Below are 20429 nucleotides of genomic sequence, written 5' to 3' on the forward strand. Positions count from 1 at the left end.
ATTTTCGATGTTCGGCCCCTGAACCATTGGTCTCTTGAATCTGTGGTTCTCTTAATTATGTAGTTGAATAGCCCTGCTCTACATGTATAACATGTTTGTCTGTAACTTTGCCTTTCATTTGCCTGTACTTACCATTAGAAGTTGTCTACCACCCAATTGTGTTCACAAGGCTGAACTTAGGTTCTGATTCGAATGGTGGGCAATATTGATAATCGATTTTGGACACATTTTGTCAACAGTGCTGAAAAATGCAGCAAAACTGTTATAATATATGCTGTATAGACATTCACAATGGCAATCTGTAAGGTTTGTGAGACCTTTTATCTATTTGTTCAAACGTAATAAATGAATAAAACTGTTTTCTCTTTCTTCCATGTAGACCACATCATTACTTCAGGTCGAGATTTAAAACTACGGTACTTAACGTTCTCAAATCTGAACTAGATTGTCCCACAGGCCCTAAATATAATAAATAATAGCATAATATGTTATTTATGAAATATATATTCTATTTGTGAAAATGAAATTAATGCACATTTAAACCCTGTTTCACTATGTAGTGAGTGCCACGGAGAGCTCCCCAAACAAACAAGTGCCAATATATGCCAACCAATGTCAAACATATGAGCACTCTGGTCGTTAGAGCTCATGTCAAATATAATGTCATGATAAAATTGTAGGAAAACATAAGGCAAAGTTCAACCTACTGTGCCAGATTGAATTACAGCACTCGGCGAACAACTGCAAACCCCCTACACTCAAAATAAAAACACACAAATGTGACCAATTACATGCCCTACTGAGTGTGGTCTATGGTTTTATGTAATGTCGCTTTAAGATTAATGGAAATTATTTATTTTTAAAATATGCCCGGATTGCTGTGGGATGCATTTTCATCAGTCTATAACCAAAATGTGTGATATCAAATTAAATAAATTACCTCCTCAAGAAATTAAAACAAGGTTGTTTTTGGCATTATTCTGACACAATTATTCAATGACATTGACATTGCAAGTAAAACGTATCGTTATGTTATCAGCTATCAATATCACCCATCATTCTAATCGGAAGGTAACTTCAGCCTTGTTAAGAGCATTACGTTCTAGGGGCCGACTGCGAGTAGAGGCAAATAAAAGATCAAGTTACAGGCAAATATTTTATACACATACAGATTGGAGAACACACGCACACATTTTTTTTTTTTACCCACACACACACACACAAACTGCAACACAGATGCACATATATATATACCATATTTTTCGGACTATAAGTCACAGTTTTTTTCATAGTTTGGCGGGGGGTGCGACTTATAATCAGGAGCGACTTATGTGTGAAATTATTAACACATTACCGTAAAATATCAAATAATATTATGTAGCTCATTCACGTAAGAGACTAGACATATAAGATTTCATGGGAATTATCGATTAGGAGTGACAGATTGTTTGGTAAACGTATAGCATGTTCTATATGTTATAGTTATTTGAATGACTCTTACCATAATATGTTACGTTAACATACCAGGCACCTTCTCAGTTGGTTATTTATGCGTCATATAACGTACACTTATTCATCCTGTTGTTCCCTATTCTTTATTTATTTTAAATTGCCTTTCAAATGTCTATTCTTGGTTTTGGGTTTTATCAAATACATTTCCCCCAAAAATGCGACTTATACTCCAGTGCGATTTATATGTTTTTTTCCTTTTTTATTATGCATTTTTGGCAGGTGCGACTTATACTCCGGAGCAACTTATACTCGGAAAAATATGGTATATATATATATATATATATATATATATATATATATATTTTTTTTTTTACACACACAAATCTGAACATGTCGTTTTGAATACATAGACATTTTTCAAGATTAGCATTTGCCCATTGTTTTGCTACAATAATACTTCTATACCATGTCGTCTTTCAGATGATTCACGGTTAAGGTAAAAGAGCTTGTGCAGACCAAAAAAATGCATGATTAATCTGTTTTGGGAGAACATCCGCATCGTAAAACATGCAGTATTTTTTTTTATATAATTAATCACATTAGTTAATTTGTTAAACAATCCCAATATAAGGTCGAGTGGGAGTAATTCTATAGCTTGGAACACCCATCCATCCATCCATTTTCTACCGCTTATTCCCTTTCGGGGTCGCGGGGGGCGCTGGCGCCTATCTCAGCTACAATCGGGCGGAAGGCAGGGTACACCCTGGACAAGTCGCCACCTCATCGCAGGGCCAACACAGATAGACAGACAACATTCACACTCACATTCACACACTGGGGCCAATTTAGTGTTGCCAATCAACCTATCCCCAGGTGCATGTCTTTGGAAGTGGGAGGAAGCCGGAGTACCCGGAGGGAACCCACGCATTCACGGGGAGAACATGCAAACTCCACACAGAAAGATCCCGAGCCTAGATTTGAACCCAGGACTGCAGGAACTTCGTATTGTGAGGCAGACGCACTAACCCCTCTGCCACCGTGAAGCCAGCTTGGAACACATTAGAGAAAAAAAATTGCACTTGAATAGCATTTATTTATAGTACATTTATTTGTAATCTGATTACAGGCATGACGGACTAAAAACAAGCAACATCAACAGGAGGGGATTGATTGATGTTTATTCCTAATGCATTATATTTTAAGTCTCTAAATATTTATGATGCAAGACGATTATACATGATTAAGAAGATGTGTAAATATGAGTGTTTAGTGCAGCGGATCATCCTGCACGACAGGCAGGTGGGGGCTTTTTTTTTCAACAGTGATGTAAGTTTATTCAAAGGTAAAACTGCATTAAAAAAAAAATGGCCGTGCACAGTGTGAGGTAATGTTTTAAATTAGATTAGATTAGGAGAGATACAGAATGGTTTGGTAGGTTATTGTGACCTCAAGCAAATGAGGGATGAAATATCCATCCATCCATTTTCTACCGCTTATTCCCTTTTGGGGTCACGGGGGGCGTTGGTGCCTATCTCAGCAACAATCGGGCGGAAGGCAGTGTACACCCTGGACAAGTCGCCACCTTATCGCAGGGCCAACACAGATAGACAGACAACATTCACACTCGCATTAACACACTAGGGCCAATTTAGTGTTGCCAATCAGCCTATCCCCAAGTGGATGTCTTTGGAGGTGGGAGGAAGCCGGAGTACCTGGAGGATGTAATAGCACTACATTATTTGTCAAGATGGCGCCGCTGTAGCTCTGTGTTCTTTGGTAGTCTCCTTTGTGTTCTTTAATGTTTCCCTCTTTGGGATCCATGCAACAAAGGGTGACACTTTTTTGCTACTTGTAATACTTTTTTTGTGGACTTTTTGAATCTGCCTCTGGACAACCCTTTTGTCATGGCTCAATTGTTTACACCAGGTCTGGGCAATTATTTTGACCAAGGGGCCACATTTAGAGAAAAAAAATTGTCTGGGGGCCGGTATATCTATTTTTATGAACATTAATACAAAAACTCACAATAATGTCTGATTGAAAGCTAAAAATGTGATGACAGGCAGCCTTAAAAAACATAATGGAATTTTATATTTTTATATGAAGGATAAAACGATGAATATTGACGAAATATGAAGGTCACACCCCCTTTAGATCGACACATTTTACAATCAAACAGTGAAATATGAACGCGAAGGGTACAAAATAAACCCACCTACAATCTGATATATCTGATATATCACTAAGCTTTAGAACTTTGTTGTGAAAATCTCCTTCCGCGTCTGTGGAAACTCTCCCCACCTACACTGCTTGGTGCCTCGTCTGGACTGCTGTGACTTAAATTACCATAGTAACTAATTCGATGAGCATAATAACTAATTAGATCACCATAGTAACTAATTAGATTACCATAATAACAGTATATCATCCATAAATGCAGATTACAAGCCTTGAAATACTTTGTATAGTCTAAGACTTACGGTCATTAGAAAACATCACAGCACATCATAATGGCAGCTACACTTTCCATCTTCAAGATCTAAAAAAAATATTTGGGAATGTCCGGTGGGCCAGATTGAAAACCTCAACAGGCTGCATGTGGCCCCCGGTCCTTAATTTGCCCAGGTCTGGTTTACACCATAAACCAGTTACTAACTCTCTACCACCTGGAGTCCACGTGGAGAAACCAGAGATACCGGTGGGGATACGAAGGAAAAGACGAGTCTGCAGAGCTGACGTGAAGCATCGAAAGAGAAAGTGGAGGTTTAAACCTTGTTTACCATTGGTTATCATGGGAAACGTTTGCTTTTCCTCTCCAAAAAAAGCTGACAGCGCTGACAATGTTGCAGTGCGAAAATAAAGAGAGAAGCGACATGTGTTTGCCGGGGTTCTGGCTGAATGAATAAATACCGACACATCAGTCTCCCTAGATTAATTCGTACTCATTTGCGCGGACATGAGCGGTATGAAGAAAGGCGGCGGGCTGACGGTGTTTGTGGATAACAAATGGTGTAGTCCTAATCACATCACTGTTCGAGAACAGCTATGTAGCATGGACATTCTGGCTTTCTGTCTTGCCTCTGGTGAGGGCGGTCGCAATTCTCTCCGCTCCCTCCTTCCCTGCTTGCTCTCTGCGTCTTGTCTTTGTCTGAACTTTTCTAAAGCCTCTTTCTTTGCGCTGTCCTCTAATCTAAATATCAAATATGAATATGATCAGCTGGACTCTCGACGCAATTGACACAGTCTTTTCCACAAGAAAAAGAGGTTCGGGGGAGCCTGGCTGCCCTGATGGAACCATTTCTGCGGGGTACGTGTGTGACTCCTGGGATAAATTGAGGATTATGTGCCTCTCAGACTTTTCCATCAAGGACATCGAAGACATCTACCTATTTGGAGTTGTAATTGCGAGGCACTTACTGATTGGGCTGGGCATTGCTCTGGTGTATCGACAAATTCGGAAGACGTGACAGCCACTCAAGGGACCCAACGGGTGTTCAACCCAATGGAAGGTTTGGTTCGGGCTGTGAAAACACAGTCTGGGGCGATTTCTGAGTTGAATCGCAAAATGGATCTCATCTTGGAAAAGCTTGCAGAGAAGGAATAATTAAATTGGAATTGAAGAAATCCAGCATGGACAAACAGAGAAGATAAGTCAGTATTTTTGTCTTCTTGAAGAAAAACAACTTCTTAATCTACGATTTGACTCCATTGAATGGTCTTGACACAATCAGGAACAGGCTGTTCTGAAGAAACTCTCCCGAGGACTCCTCAAAGATAGATGCTTTTGACCTTCCTTTTTGTCAACAACACCTGCAGTCGAACTTTGATCGGCCTCAGTCCATATAAAAATATCTTCCAAATTAATTGGGCATACAAGCACACACAACCCCCCACCCTTGAATCAACGCATTCACCACTGCTTAATTCCTCTGGGGCTGTGGATGGCTGAGCATCGCTATACAGCGGCAGCGGTGTCTTCTCAAACCCACCTCTCCCTCTATTCCAAGTTGGTGTGATATACGTACCATGTTTAAATGTGTGCCATGCTATGTGAGGTTTTTTTCCTTGGACTCAGTCTGGACCCCTCCTGAGGGTCTAGCCTTAGACTGATGTATTTTTTTACTCCCCCTCCCTCTCCCAATGTCACCCTTTTCCCACCTTTTTAAAGAGCGCCGTAAGTGGCTGATCCGTTGGCGGTCTCGTCTTGTCCTTCCCTGTAACGTATGTCTGCTCTTAGCGGGACTGTGCCGAAAATGAGATCTCATCGCTGTATTCTATTCTATTAAGCTACTGGCACTCAGGGTTAGACCTTATTACATTCTGAGGGAGTTTTCACATGGTATTGTGATAACTGTTTACAGCCCTCCCTCGGCTGACACTGCGTGTGAGTATGTACAAAAGCTGAAATCAAAGCACCCACAAGCCGTTCTCCTTATCTTTTGTAGCTTCAGCTTGTCCCTTTTTTGGAACGCGGGGGGTGCTGGAGCCTATCTCAGCTGCATCCGGGCGGAAGGCAGCTACACCCTGGACAAGTCGCCACTTCATCTCTTGTAACTTGAATCATCAATTAATCAATCAATCAAAGGTGATCTATTTTATAGCCCTAAATCACAAGTGTCTCAAAGGGCTTCACAAGCCACGATATCCTCGGCTCAAATCCCACATCAAGGCAAGAAAAAACGCAACTCAATGGAATACAATGAGATACACATTATTTTTTTGCTACCTGGAAGGAGTTTTCAATGCCTTCAAGCCCAGATCCTTGTGCAGAGCTCAGCAAACTACAAGGATCTGGCAAGAGTCAGGTTAATCGACCACCGCTGAGAAACAGATTTTGTGTGTACTATTAGTGGGCTATGATGGCTGCATGTACAATTGTTAATGAGTAAGAAAGTGATGGACAGTGTCTATTTAATAGAGATGTCCGATAATATCAGACATATTCAACTGATATTATCGGCCGAAAAAGGCTTTAAAATTTAATATAGGAAATTATCGGTATTGGTTTCAAAATTATCGGTATAGATTTTAAAAAGTAAAATTTATGACTTTTTAAAACGCCGTTGTGTACACGGACGTAGGGAAAAATACAGGCCAACCCAGTCACTTAATATTTACGGCTTTTCATACACATAAGTGAATGCAACGCATACTTGGTCAACAGCCATACAGGTCACACTGAAGGTGGCCGTATAAACAACTTTAACACTGTTACAAATCTGCGCCACACTGTGAAGAACGACAAACACATTTCAGAAAAACATCCGCACCGTAACACAACATAAACACAACAGAACAAATACCCAGAGGCCCTTGCAGCACTAACTCTTCCGGCATGCTACAATATACACCACCGCTACCCCCTTACCCCTCCACCCCTCAACCCCGCCCACCTCAACCTCCTCATGCTCTCTCAGGGAGAGCATGTCCCAAATTCCAAGCAGCTGTTTTGAGGCATGTTAAAAAAATAAAAATGCACTTTGTGACTTCAATAATAAATATGGCAGTGCCATGCTGGCATTTTTTCCATAACTTGAGTTGATTTATTTTGGGAAACCTTGTTACATGTTTAATGCATCCAGCCATGAATCACAACAAAATTAGGCGGAATAATGTGTTAATTCCAGGACTGTATACATAGGTATCGGTTGATATCGGTATCGGTAATCAAGAGTTGGACAATATCGGATTTACGGACATATCCACTATTTAAATTAAGTTATTGCGTGCATACCGGCTGTCACCATGGAGACACTATTTTCCCTCCACATTTATGGCAGAATATGCTCCAACCTGTGGCTTTATGTCATGTTGACATGCAGCACACAAATATAATATGTACCACCTTTTCTCGGTTATTTTGAAGTGTGATCTTGACAACAGAACGTACGTTTAGCATGGTGAAAGTGTGTTCTGCGAGGTGCTGCAGTGTTGTGATGGTGTGTCTGGATTATCCAGATGCAAGAAAATGGGTATTGCATGACATTTTTTATACTGCATATCTCCGAACTTCATGAAACAAATAAATACTATTAAATGAAGAGAAAGCAGACACCACAACAAATGAATTGAATTTGTTTTAAACAGACCCTTAAAAGTGGAACTGCACTTTTCGGGGTCGTTTACAAGAACAGATATATTTTTTGTATGCGCAAAAAAAGTGACATCTCAAATGGATTGGTCTCTCCATTTTGCTCACTTAAAAGAGTCAATCCTTAGTGCACAAGCTAAGTAGATCAACTTTGCGTGTGCTATCTTTTAATACACACACTTTTTTTGTAGAACAGGCGCTAAGATCATCCTGTATTTTTAAGACATAATGGCGTTTGGTCTTTTCTAAAATGCAACAAAACCTCAACTGTAGCTCTTTTCGATACACAGCAACACAGGGAAGTTATTTTTTGTAAAACGGGCGTTTATTGACTCCTTCTTGCTGTATACACCATCCACGCCAACGCTAACGCCGTGAGAACTTACAAATGCAGTACAATACAGTACATCAGACTTTGAATTTACAACAATAAACACTTGGAAATAAATTAAATTACAAAAAATACAATACCTCGTTGGCTGCTTGCAACGAAAAGAGGTTCTAATAATTACTTGCTTGAAGTTTTACACAAATCATCGAATACACTCAAATCTTTTGAGGAGCTGAAGACAACGTGCTCAAGCACCCTCCGCTCTTGCATGTTCTGTATTGTTTACGGTCCGTGTGGTCGCAACATCACAACAATCGTTCTGCTTTACAACACAATTAACACAATACATTTACATTTTGCTCAGGAGGTTTTACAATCACACATTTTCTAATAAAATGTTATAACTCTGCATCATGAACTTATTTATTAATATTTATTTATTTATTTATGACACATATTTAAAGCATGCAAACTCTCATAAACAGCTACATCAACCATTTTAAAAATGTTAAAAAATTACCTCACATATTAACCTAACACAGCAGGACGGTGGTACAGGGGTTAGTGCATGTGCCTCACAATATGAATGTCCTGAGTAGTCCTGGGTTCAATCCCTGGCTCGGGATCTTTTTGTGTGGCGTTTGCATGTTCTCCCCGTGACTGCGTGGGTTTCTTTCGGGTACTCAGGCTTCCTCCCACTTCCAAAGACATGCACCTGGGGATAGGTTGATTGGCAACACTAAATTGGCCCTAGTGTGTGAATGTGAGTGTGAATGTTGTCTGTCTATCTGTGTTGGCCCTGCGATGAGGTGGCGACTTGTCCAGGGTGTACCCCGTCTACCGCCCGAATGCAGTTGAGATAGGCTCCATCACCCCCCGTGACCCCAAAAGGGACAAGCAGTAGAAAATGGATGGATGGATTAACCTAAAACAACACTTTCAATGACTTAGAATCGGCCATATAAAACTCAGATGTTTGTGACAATGACAACGGGACGGGAGAGTGGCCGTGCCAGCAATCGGAGGGTTACTGGTTCAATCCCCACCTTCTACCATCCTAGTCACGTCCGTTGTGTCTTAGAGCAAGACACTTCACCCTTGCTCCTGATGGGCCTGGTTAGCGCCTTGCATGGCAGCTACGCCATCAGTGTGTGAATGTGTGTGTGAATGGGTGAATGTGGAAATACTGTCAAAGCGCTTTGGGCTCCTTAAAAAGTGCAGAAAAGCGCTATACAAGTACAACCCATTTACCATTTTTATTTAACCACTGCTGAATTGGCTTCAGTAACGATAACAAAAATGCTAATAAGCCGCTCAATTAATGTCACTATTTCAATGATTTAACATAAATATAATCCAAAATACAATTTTTTTTCAAATGGCCCAGAATGATTTAGTTAATTGCAAAGATAAACTTGTTTTTAAATGCTGACTGGTGAAAATAGTTGTGCAGTTTGACTGTGCTATGGAAGCAGTCTCTTCTGCAGCTGGTTTCGTCTCATCTCTGCAGTGGTGATTAACGGCTGCAGTAGCACCGTAATTTGAGGATTATCGGTAGTTACTGGGGGATCAAGCAGATTATACCCCTGATTATCTGCATTGTTGCAAAAATAATAATGTGTCTTTCTTTTTAATGCGGCGATTTGTTAACATAGAAAATGGAATACTTAGTCTTCAACTGCCTAAATGCTGAATTTACCAAATCCCTAAATGAAAAGAAAACAATTTTATTTGAATAAATGAATCCAATACAATTATAGTATGTTTAATTAAAAATCTGTGTTTTTCCTGCAACAGGGAGAGGTCGGTAAACGTGTCAGAGCCCGAGTCTTTGGAGCTGACTGTTTCCAACCTGAAGCCTGAGGAGAGCTACAGCTTCAGAGTCATGGCTTACAATGACGTCGGACCAGGAGAAAGCTCCACTCTCTTGACGATCACAACCAAACCAGATCGTAAGATACAAAAAGCAATGTTTCTTTGTGTTTACAGTAAATGCTCTAATTATAGAGGACTTGGTGTAAATGGAAGTATTATATACTTTTTTCAAAATCTTAGAAATATATACTTTATATATTAGGGCTGTTATCATTATTTGTTTTACTCAGATTATTGACATTCTTGAACTGTGACTCATTTTTGTGACTGGGACTATTTTTTAGCGGCGGATTGATAATACACAGTTCAGTTTCCCTCTGCTGCTTTACTGTGAGCTGGCTGCAATGTCCTACTGATCCCGCATCATCGCGTCTCGGCTCGTAAGAGTTATTCTAGATCAGGGGTCGGGAACCTTTTTGGCTGAGAGAGCCATGAAAGACAAACATTTGAAAATGTATTTCCGTGAGATCCATATAATATTTTTTAAGACCGAATACAACTAAATGCGTGCATTTTTTACGTAAGACCAACATTTTTAGAGTATAATAGGTCTCTAATTCTTTTTAATAACATTGTTATTTCTTGAACAGGTGCGGTAGAAAACGGATGGCTGGATTAAAATGCATGAGAATGTTTTATATTTTGTACGTTATTTTTAACATCGTGATTACCAGCGGAATGATTAGTTACTTATCGTGTTAAGCAATGTCAGCTAAGATTTATCTGAGAGCCAGATGCAGTCATCAAAAGAGCCACATCTGGCTCTAGAGCCATAGGTTCCCTACCCCTGTTCTAGATTATAAATCATGCCTCTCATCTGGATATTTGGAGGATTTAGCCATAAATCTAGAAGTTGTTCATTTGAGACAATTCAATTCATACCCGGGATGGAGACGAACACACACAACCGAAGACAGTGTCTGCAGAGAGACTTATCCTTGTTAACCCTTTGTGTGCATCATGGTTAATTCTTCATTCAAACAGGAAGATATGGACATCCTATCAGTCAACATCGAAGTAGGAGCAGACACTGCAAGCTATAGTTTTATCATGTTTGTAGTTTATACTTTTTGTTTAGCACTTAGCAATACAGAATGCTCAGTGTTTCAAGAAATCTGGATCTGCTTAGCAATATACATTTATGAATCAAAACTTTAACTTTGTACTGACATGGACCGACTGTTAGCAGTCTAACAGTTGCATGTTAGCATTCCAGTTAACATGTTTAGCCTATTTTGCTGCCGTACACTTCAGAATCATATAACTTGGTACATGACACTTGCTACATTTTTTAACTAATCTTACGGCCGTACACCTCAGAGTTGTATAACTTGTTACTTGACACATGCTAATGTAATCTGTTATGTCTGTCAAATATTTTTATTCTCTGAATACTGAACCCAGCGTGGTTTATATTAATTTTAACTGGTATTAACAGTTTTGTACAAAAAAAAATCATATTTTTGATCACAAAACATATTTGTTTGTAATATTCCAACATCAAGCATGTTATGAGTTAATATTAAGCAATACGGTTGAGAGAATATGATACAACTTTGCAAACAAAATAGTGGTCACTACTGAAACATGTGTAGTCACTACCAAAACACTGGTTATTTACAAACAAAAGAGTATATAGAGTTATTAAGTAAATTATTATAATACTGATTGGTTCAATCAGTATTATAATATTGTGGTTGATGTGTTCAATTTCATAAATCATTAACCCCTAAATCAATCTGATTAGGCTTTAATGTTTTAGACAGAAATATTGCACATTGATTTTGAAGAATTTTATAAATTGAAGAAATTGTTTTTAAAAACAAATTTAAATGTAGTTTTTATGAAAAAAAATCAATAATTAAAAAAAATACTTTCACAAGAAAAGTAAACTAAAATCAACAGGTAACTTAAATTATTTTGTCATAACTGAATTCTATGTTTCGGTAGTAACAACTTTGGGGATATAGAAACAATCCCAAATGTTCTGAAAATACCAAAAAAAATGTGTACATACACACATGGTTGTTTACATTATAATTATTGTAAACAACCATTGATTCACAACATTTTTAAAGTGCATACAGAGGTAGATGAAGTAACAGTTTAACAAGTAGCACTACAGTCATTCAGACTCAGAGACTCAAATGTTTATTTGCATTTTAAGATTTGAAGAGACTAAGTTAACTGCATATAGACAATAATTAGAATAGTTACGGTATTGATAACATGGTGTGATGGACAAAATGACCAGACTGCAAAAGTGGGGAACTGTACCAGAGAACTCTATGTACAAGCTTGTGGTTTAACATACAAGTAACTATTTATTGTATATGCACAGATAACCCACGTCTGTGGGATCAGTTTGTAAACTATGTTGTTTGTTTCTACAGTCCAGGTTCCCAACAGGATAGAGTCACTTCGTGCTGAAGCTCTTTCTCCAACTTCCATCCAGATCAACTGGGAGCCTCCCAGTGCCCCTAATGGACCCATCCTAAACTACAGGGTTCTATGGACCGAGAGTTTATCAAGCAAGGAACAGGTCAGCCTCATGAGACATGTCATGCTATCTTAAACCATGTGCAATCACCCCAAGTTGATAGTTGATTTATCAGACTCAGGATCAGAATCAGAAATACTTTATCAATCCATCCATCCATCCATTTTCTACCGCTTATTCCCTTTTGGGGTCGCAGGGGGCGCTGGCGCCTATCTCAGCTACAATCGGGCGGAAGGCGGCGTACACCCTGGACAAGTCGCCACCTCATCGCAGGGCCAACACAGATAGACAGACAACATTCACACTCACATTCACACACTAGGGCCAATTTAGTGTTGCCAATCAACTTATCCCTTTGGAAGTGGGAGGAAGCCGGAGTACCCGGAGGGAACCCACGCATTCACCGGGAGAACATGCAAACTCCACACAGAAAGATCCTTAGCCTGGATTTGAACCCAGGACTGCAGGAACTTCGTATTGTGAGGCAGACGCACTAACCCCTCCGCCACCGTGAAGCCCTACTTTATCAATCCCCAAGGGGTAATTAAAATTTTCAGCGTAATCCCATTCCTGATCAGACAAACGTTACAGGGAGAGGGTCTTGCCAACGTCCGGCGCCCCTTACAGAAAAGGTGAGATACAGGTAAACAATGGGGGGAAGAAAAAAAAATGGTCTAAGCCTGGGCCCCAAGAGAGAAGGTCCAGACTGAGGCCAAGGGACAAAACAACTCATAGCCATAGCACACATCCCTCTGACATGTGTGTAAGAGGGAAACATCAAAGGACATTAAAGACATGAAAAGAGCAGAGCTGATGCAACCAGCTACTTCTACATACAGCTATGAAAAAAATATTTAAAAAAAGTATACACTGTGGTGGCTTCTGTAGTGTTCCACGCCATAGTCTACTGGGGGGGAGGGGGCATGGCCAGAGACAAGAGCTGACCCAACAAAGCAACCCGGAGAGCTGACTCCACTCTCCGCCACCCACTAACTTGGCCAGTGTCCAGGCCGCGTGGATGAGCGAGGATGCGGCTAAGGAGACCGAGGTGTATGATACCTGCTCCTTCAGCCAATGCACCGTGAAGCTTGTCCGTCCCGGTGCTCAGTGCTAGCTCCGTAGCCCTGTCTCTTCATCTCTTCATCTGCCTCCCCTCCAGTCTCTCCAAAAGGACTCTGGTGTGGCAGAGACCCAGCAGCTGTTCTCCATGGCCAAAAAACTCCCGGGAGGCAGATCCAGAAGATTACAAAAAAGCACCGCTGAAGTCACGAAAGTGCCACACAGTGCCACACAGTCCCAAAGGGTCCCCAACCAAAAAGCAAAATAAAATATATATATATATATATATATATATATATATATATATACATACATACATACATACATACATACATACATACATACATACATACATACATACATACATACATATATACATACATATATACATATATACATATATATATATATATATATATATATATATATATATATATATATATATATATATATATATATATATAGGGCTTCACGGTGGCAGAGGGGTTAGTGCGTCTGCCTCACAATACGAAGTTCCTGCAGTCCTGGGTTCAAATCCAGGCTCGGGATCTTTCTGTGTGGAGTTTGCATGTTTTCCCCGTGAATGCGTGGGTTCCCTCCGGGTACTCCGGCTTCCTCCCACTTCCAAAGACATGCACCTGGGGATAGGTTGATTGGCAACACTAAATTGGCCCTAGTGTGTGAATGTGAGTGTGAATGTTGTCTGTCTATCTGCGATGAGGTGGCGACTTGTCCAGGGTGTACCCTGCCTTCTGCCCGATTGTAGCTGAGATAGGCGCCAGCGCCCCCCGCGACCCCGAAAGGGAATAAGCGGTAGAAAATGGATGGATATATATATATATATATATATATTATTCCTCTAATCATGGGTTTGTACTTGAAAGCAAATTCTAATTTGCACACATCCTATATGTCCTCGTGCTTACAATTACTGAACACTAGAAACAACTGCATGCAGCTACATGTGTCGTTGGACCGGACTCATAAGATCAATTGCAGTTTACTTCGGCACTAGTAAACTGCCAGCCATAATTTATTTTATGTAATTGTTAATGCACTTATAACCACAATGGTTAATGCAGTTAATGAGGGTTAGATTCCTGGTCACCAATACTTCAGCATGTCAAAAAAAAAGTATCTTGCCTAAGTCAATGTGTGAAAATGTCTAAAGTCTTGTGAATGCTATGTGTTCAGATTCTCAACATCAGTGGACTCAACTACAAGATGGAGGGACTCAATAAGTTCACACAGTATGTGGTGTGGGTTTCGGCTGTCAACCGCTTTGGATCTGGACCCACCTCAGAGAGCATCATTGTCACCACCCATTCAGATGGTGAGTGCTATCCATCTTCATTTATCCACTATTGGTAACTTTATGTCTTCAGCCTGGTCGTTAGAAATCGTCCACAAACCATTTCATGTGCACATTCTTACAGCAATACAAACATCATACGTGTCATGATCTGATGTCCGGATCATGTTTTGTTTTGGACTCCTTTAGTTCCTGTTTGTGCACTTCCCGTGTTTAGTTACCATGGTTAGTTATGATTTTCACCTGCCTCTGTTGTTCGGGACACTCACCTGTTTGTGATCAAGATACACTATTTAAGCCTGCCTCTGCTGATCACTCGTCCTGGCGTCTTTGTTTGCTTCCCGCTACTGTCACATACGATTTGTTAGTTCATGATTCCAGTGCTAAGTTTTGCTTGTCTCCTAGCCTATGCCACGACTTAGCTTCCCGTGTGTTAGGCACGCTTGCCTTTTTGTTGTTTTGCCTGTATTTAGGTCGTTTGGATGATTTATGAAGAATAAATCAAATCCTACCTTCACGCTTTCGTCCGGAGTTGTCCGTTTTGCATCCTGGGAGTACGAACCGCGCAGTAAGCCTCAACCAAACCGTGACAATATCATTTGAAGTATGTCTGGGATACCCAAGTCACAGTTAGTGGGTTATTAGGATGGTTGTTGTTTGTGTGCACCTTTGCATGCACAGGGGGAAAAATCAGCTGTGCATGCTTAAATCTTGTTATTTGTGTGTTAATCATTTCAAATGGGGCCTACGGTCTTTATTTAAGGTCTCCTCAGCTTGGCACTTTATCTTAAGTCCACACACACACGCACGCACGCACGCACGCACAAGACCCGATATAATAAACAAATTCATAAATGCTTAGTGATTTTTATCAGCAATTGTATAAACCCTGTTTCCATAGGAGTTGGGAAATTGTGTTAGATGTAAATATAAACGGAATACAATGATTTGCAAATCATTTTCAACCCATATTCAGTTGAATATGCTACAAAGACAACATATTTGATGTTCAAACTGATAAACATTATTTTTTGTAAATAATCATTAACTTTAGAACTTGATGCCAGCAATACGTGACAAAAACGTTAAGGTGGCAATAGTGAAGTGAAGTGAATTATATTTATATAGCGCCTTTCTCAAGTGACTCAAAGCGCTTTACATAGTGAAACCCAATATCTAAGTTACATTTAAACCAGTGTGGGTGGCACTGGGAGCAGGTGGGTAAAGTGTCTTGCCCAAGGACACAACGGAAGTAACTAGGATGGCACAAGCGGGAATCGAACCTGCAACCCTCAAGTTGCTGGCACGGCCACTCTACCAACCGAGCTATGCCGCCCCCAACTGATGAAGTTGAGAAATTCTCATCAAACACTTATTTGGAACATCCTACAGGTGTGCAGGCTAATTGGCAACAGGTGGGTGCCATGATTGGGTATAAAAACATTTTCCATGAAATGCTAAGTAATTCACAAACAAGGATGGGGCGAGGGTCACCAATTTGTTAGCAAATTTTCCAACAGTTTTAGAACAACATTTCTCAACAAGCTATTGCAAGGAATTTAGGGATTTTTCCATCTACGGTCCGTAAAATCATCAAAAAGTTCAGAGAATCCGGAGAAATCACTGCACGTAAGCGATGATATTACAGACTTTTGATTACTTCAGGCGGTACTGCATCAAAAACCGACATCAGTGTGTAAAGGATATCACCACGTGGGCTCAGGAACACTTCATAAACCCACTGTCAGTAACTACAGTTGGTCGCTACATCTGTAAGTGCAAGTTAAAGCTCTACTATGCCAAGCCAAACCCATTTATCAACAATATCCTGAAACGCTGCCGGCTTGGCTGGGCCCGAGCTCACCTAAGTTGGACTGATGCAAAGTGGAAAGGTGTTCTGTGGTCTGACGAGTCCACATTTCAAATTATATTTGGAAACAGAGGACGTGGTGTCCTCCAGAACAAAGAGGAAAATAACCATTTTGATTGTTATAGGCGCAAAGTTCAAAAGCCAGCATCTGTGATGGTATGGGGGTGTATTAGTGCCCAAACCATGGGTAACTTACACATATGTTAAGGCATCATTAATGCTGAAAGGTCCATACAGGTTTTGGAGCAGCATATGTAGTCATCCAAGCAACGTTATAATGGACGCCCCTGCTTATTTCAGTAAGACACGTGTAACTACGCCGTGGCTTAATAAAAAAAGAGTGCTGGTACTTTCCTGGCCCGCCTGCAGTCCAGACCTGTCTCCCATCGAAAATGTGTGGCGCATTATGAAGCGTAAAATACAACAGCGGAGACCCCGGACTGTTGAACGACTGAAGCTCTACATAAATCAAGAACGGGAAAGAATTCCACTTTCAAAGCTTCAGCAATTAGTTTCCTCAGTTACCAAACATATATTGAGTGTTGTTAAAAGAAAAGGTAATGTAACACAGTGATGAACATGTCCTTTCCCAAATACTTTGGCACGTGTTGCAGCCAGGAAATTGTAAGTTAATTGTTATTTGAAAAAAAAATAAAGTTTATGAGTTTGAACATAAAACATCTTGTCTTTGTAGTGCATTCAATTGAATATGGGTTGAAAGGGATTTGCAAATCATTGTATTCCGCTTGTATTTACACAATTTCCCAACTCATATGGAAATGGAGTTTGTACAATCAATTCAATACAAATGACTTTTAACTTGGTTTTTAAGCCAGCATCATCCTTTTTTATATATTTATAAAATAAAAAAATAGAAAAATACAAATACAATACAAGACGTGACATGACACAAATACTTAAATGGACTTTTAGTACCTTTATGGTGGTGACTAGCGAATATAACAGACCACGTTGTCCATGTGCCAAAATGGCGGAAAATACAATTTTAAATATAAAAGTACTGACACGAAATACGCACTTAGTGCAACAATTATTACCTGCAATGAGTGATCAGAACACACATACACACAGTATGTGGTCAGCACCTCTGCTTGTTTCAATGTCTACAGGGGGAATATAATATCGACTTCAGTGCAAAATAGTATTACATCTAACATGAGCAACAACCAATTCAAAACGAACATTCCACAACATAGCATTTCAACTGCTGTTAAATAACTGTGTATTTCACAATATATATCACATTAGCTTTAGTGTAATTTATAATGTGTTGCAGAGCAATATCGGAACGTGGCTTACCATTAGCAGAGTGCAGGAAGTCTGCTAATAGCTTCCGGTTTGCGGTCATATTTACAGACTTTCAGGTACCAGCATATGACGCAATTGGACCTCCAATTGCATAACAAAACAATATACATATTATAGCAGGAATTTCACTCAAATAATTAAAGCATTTTTTATACCCGTTACACACACACACACACACACACACACACATATATATATATATATATATATATATATATATATATATATATATATATATATATATATATATATATATATATATATATATATATAAAATTCAAATACAGCATTTTTTACACCTGTTACACACACACACACATATATATATATATATATATATATATATATATATATATATATATATATATATATATATATATATATATATATATATATATATATATATATATGTATGTATGTATGTATATAAGGCCTTATAAACAACTTTGACACTGTTACAAATATGCAACACACTGTGAACCCACACCAAACAAGAATGACAAACACATTTCAGAAGAACATCTGCACGATAACACAACACAGAAACAAAACAAATACCCAGAAACCCTTGCAGCACTAACTCTTCCGGGACACTACAAAATACACTCCCCTCACTAGCCCCTTCTCCCCAACACCTCAACCTCCTCATGCTCTCTCAGGGAGAGCCTGTCCCAAATTCCAAGCTGCTGATTTAGGGCATGTTAAAAAAATACTGCACTTTGTGACTTCAATAATAAATATAGCAGTGCCATGTTGGCATTTTTTTCTATAACTTGAGTGGATTTATTTTGGAAAATCTTGTTACATTGTTTAATGCATCCAGCGAGGCATCACAACAGAATTAGGCATAATAATGTGTTAATTCCACGACTGTATACATCCATCCATTTTTCTACCGCTTGTCCTTTTTGGGGCCACTCCTTATAGACATGCCACTAATCTTACTTCTACAGTGGGGCAAAAACATTTTTAGTCAGCCACCGATTGTGCAAGTTCTCCCACTTAAAATGATGACAGAGGTCTGTAATTTTCATCATGAGTGCAATTCAACTGTGAGAGACAGAATGTGGAAAAAAAAATCCAGGAATTCACATTGTAGAAATTTTAAAGAATTTATTTGTAAATTATGGTGGAAAATAAGCATTTGGTCAACCATTCAAAGCTCTCACTGATGGAAGGAGGTTCTGGCTCAAAATCTCACGATACATGGCCCCATTCATTCTTTCCTTAACACGGATCAGTCATTTATACCAAAATGGATACATGGATGATACAGCAGAGGATTGGGAGAATGCCATGTGGTCAGATGAAACCAAAATAGAACTTTCTGGTATAAACTCAACTCGTCGTGTTTGGAGGAAGAAGAATACTGAGTTGCATCCCAAGAACACCATACCTACTGTGAAGCATGGGGGTGGAAACATCATGCTTTGGGGCTGTTTTTCTGCTAAGGGGACAGGACAATTGATCCGTGTTAAGGAAAGAATGCATGGGCCCATGTATCGTGAGATTTTTAGCCAAAAGCTCCTTCCATCAGTGAGAGCTTTGAATGGTTGACCAAATACTTATTTTCCACCATAATTTACAAATAAATTATTTAAAATTCCTACAATGTGAATTCCTGGATTATTTTTCACATTCTGTCTCTCAGAGGTGAAGTGTACCTGTGATGAAAATTACAGACCTCTGTCATCATTTTGAGTGGGAGAACTTGCACAATCAGTGGCTGACTAAATACTTTTTTGGCCCCCTGTATGTACTTGTCATCTACCCAATTGTGTTTTTTGCTCTTTTGCTTTGAAATGGGTACATGTTTGGTGCCAGGTTGGCCCCTTTGCGTTGGAACATAATGCAGCACTGACTGGAAGAATACTGTTTTCAGGCTGCGTATTAGTGAAATAAATCTCCACTCTGCAGTAAATGTTATAATACTTAAGTGCTGTCTTTGCAGTAATATGATGAGTGTATCAACCTTAGATTTGAATTCCAAAGAGGTGCTCACATTTTCATAAATAAACATGCATGCACAGAAAATTATAAAATAGCTGTATCATGTCTCCCGCTGTAGTGGCACCGCACCATGATTTGAGTGGCCATATTGTGCATCTCCCCATCTGGGGCTCTGTGATAACCAATACTTGTGAGCTAATTAAGCCCGCTCACACACAGAATGCCCAGCTGAATCAAGAGATAAGCTGTAGACAGTTAATCAGGTAGGTGGTATTACAGAGTTAATTCAAACCCAAGCATTAAACTTGTCAGTTCTGGATTTGTTTATTGTCATAGCTACATGGTAAATTGTAAATGGGTTATACTTGTATAGCGCTTTTCTACCTTCAAGGTACTCAAAGCGCTTTGACAATGGTTCCACATTCACCCATTCACACACACTGATGGCGGGACCGGCCATGCAAGGCCCTAACCATGACCAATCAGGAGCAAGGGTGAAGTGTCTTGCTCAAGGACACAACAGACGTTACGAGGTTGGTAGAAGTTGGGGATTGAACCAGGAACCCTCAGCTTGCTGGCACGGCCACTCTCCCAACCGTGCCACGCTGTCCCCTTGTCACACAGCGATGAGGGATGTATTGTCTTGGGTTTTTTTTGTCT

General features: G+C 39.7%; 1 protein-coding gene across 2 annotated transcripts in view; it reads left to right on the forward strand.

Annotated features, from left to right (window-relative positions):
• The window catches only part of dcc (DCC netrin 1 receptor), an 803111-nt gene that overhangs the window by 409285 nt on the left and 373397 nt on the right, over window positions 1-20429 (forward strand). For both annotated transcript variants that reach the window (XM_061876767.1, XM_061876768.1), the window contains exons 9-11: window positions 9672-9826; window positions 12143-12291; window positions 14503-14641. In XM_061876767.1, coding sequence (XP_061732751.1) covers window positions 9672-9826; window positions 12143-12291; window positions 14503-14641 — 443 coding nt within the window. The remainder of the gene's footprint in view (window positions 1-9671; window positions 9827-12142; window positions 12292-14502; window positions 14642-20429) is intronic.

The sequence above is a fragment of the Nerophis ophidion genome, linkage group LG17, assembly GCF_033978795.1.
Source record: "Nerophis ophidion isolate RoL-2023_Sa linkage group LG17, RoL_Noph_v1.0, whole genome shotgun sequence".
NCBI classification, from domain to species: domain Eukaryota; kingdom Metazoa; phylum Chordata; class Actinopteri; order Syngnathiformes; family Syngnathidae; genus Nerophis; species Nerophis ophidion.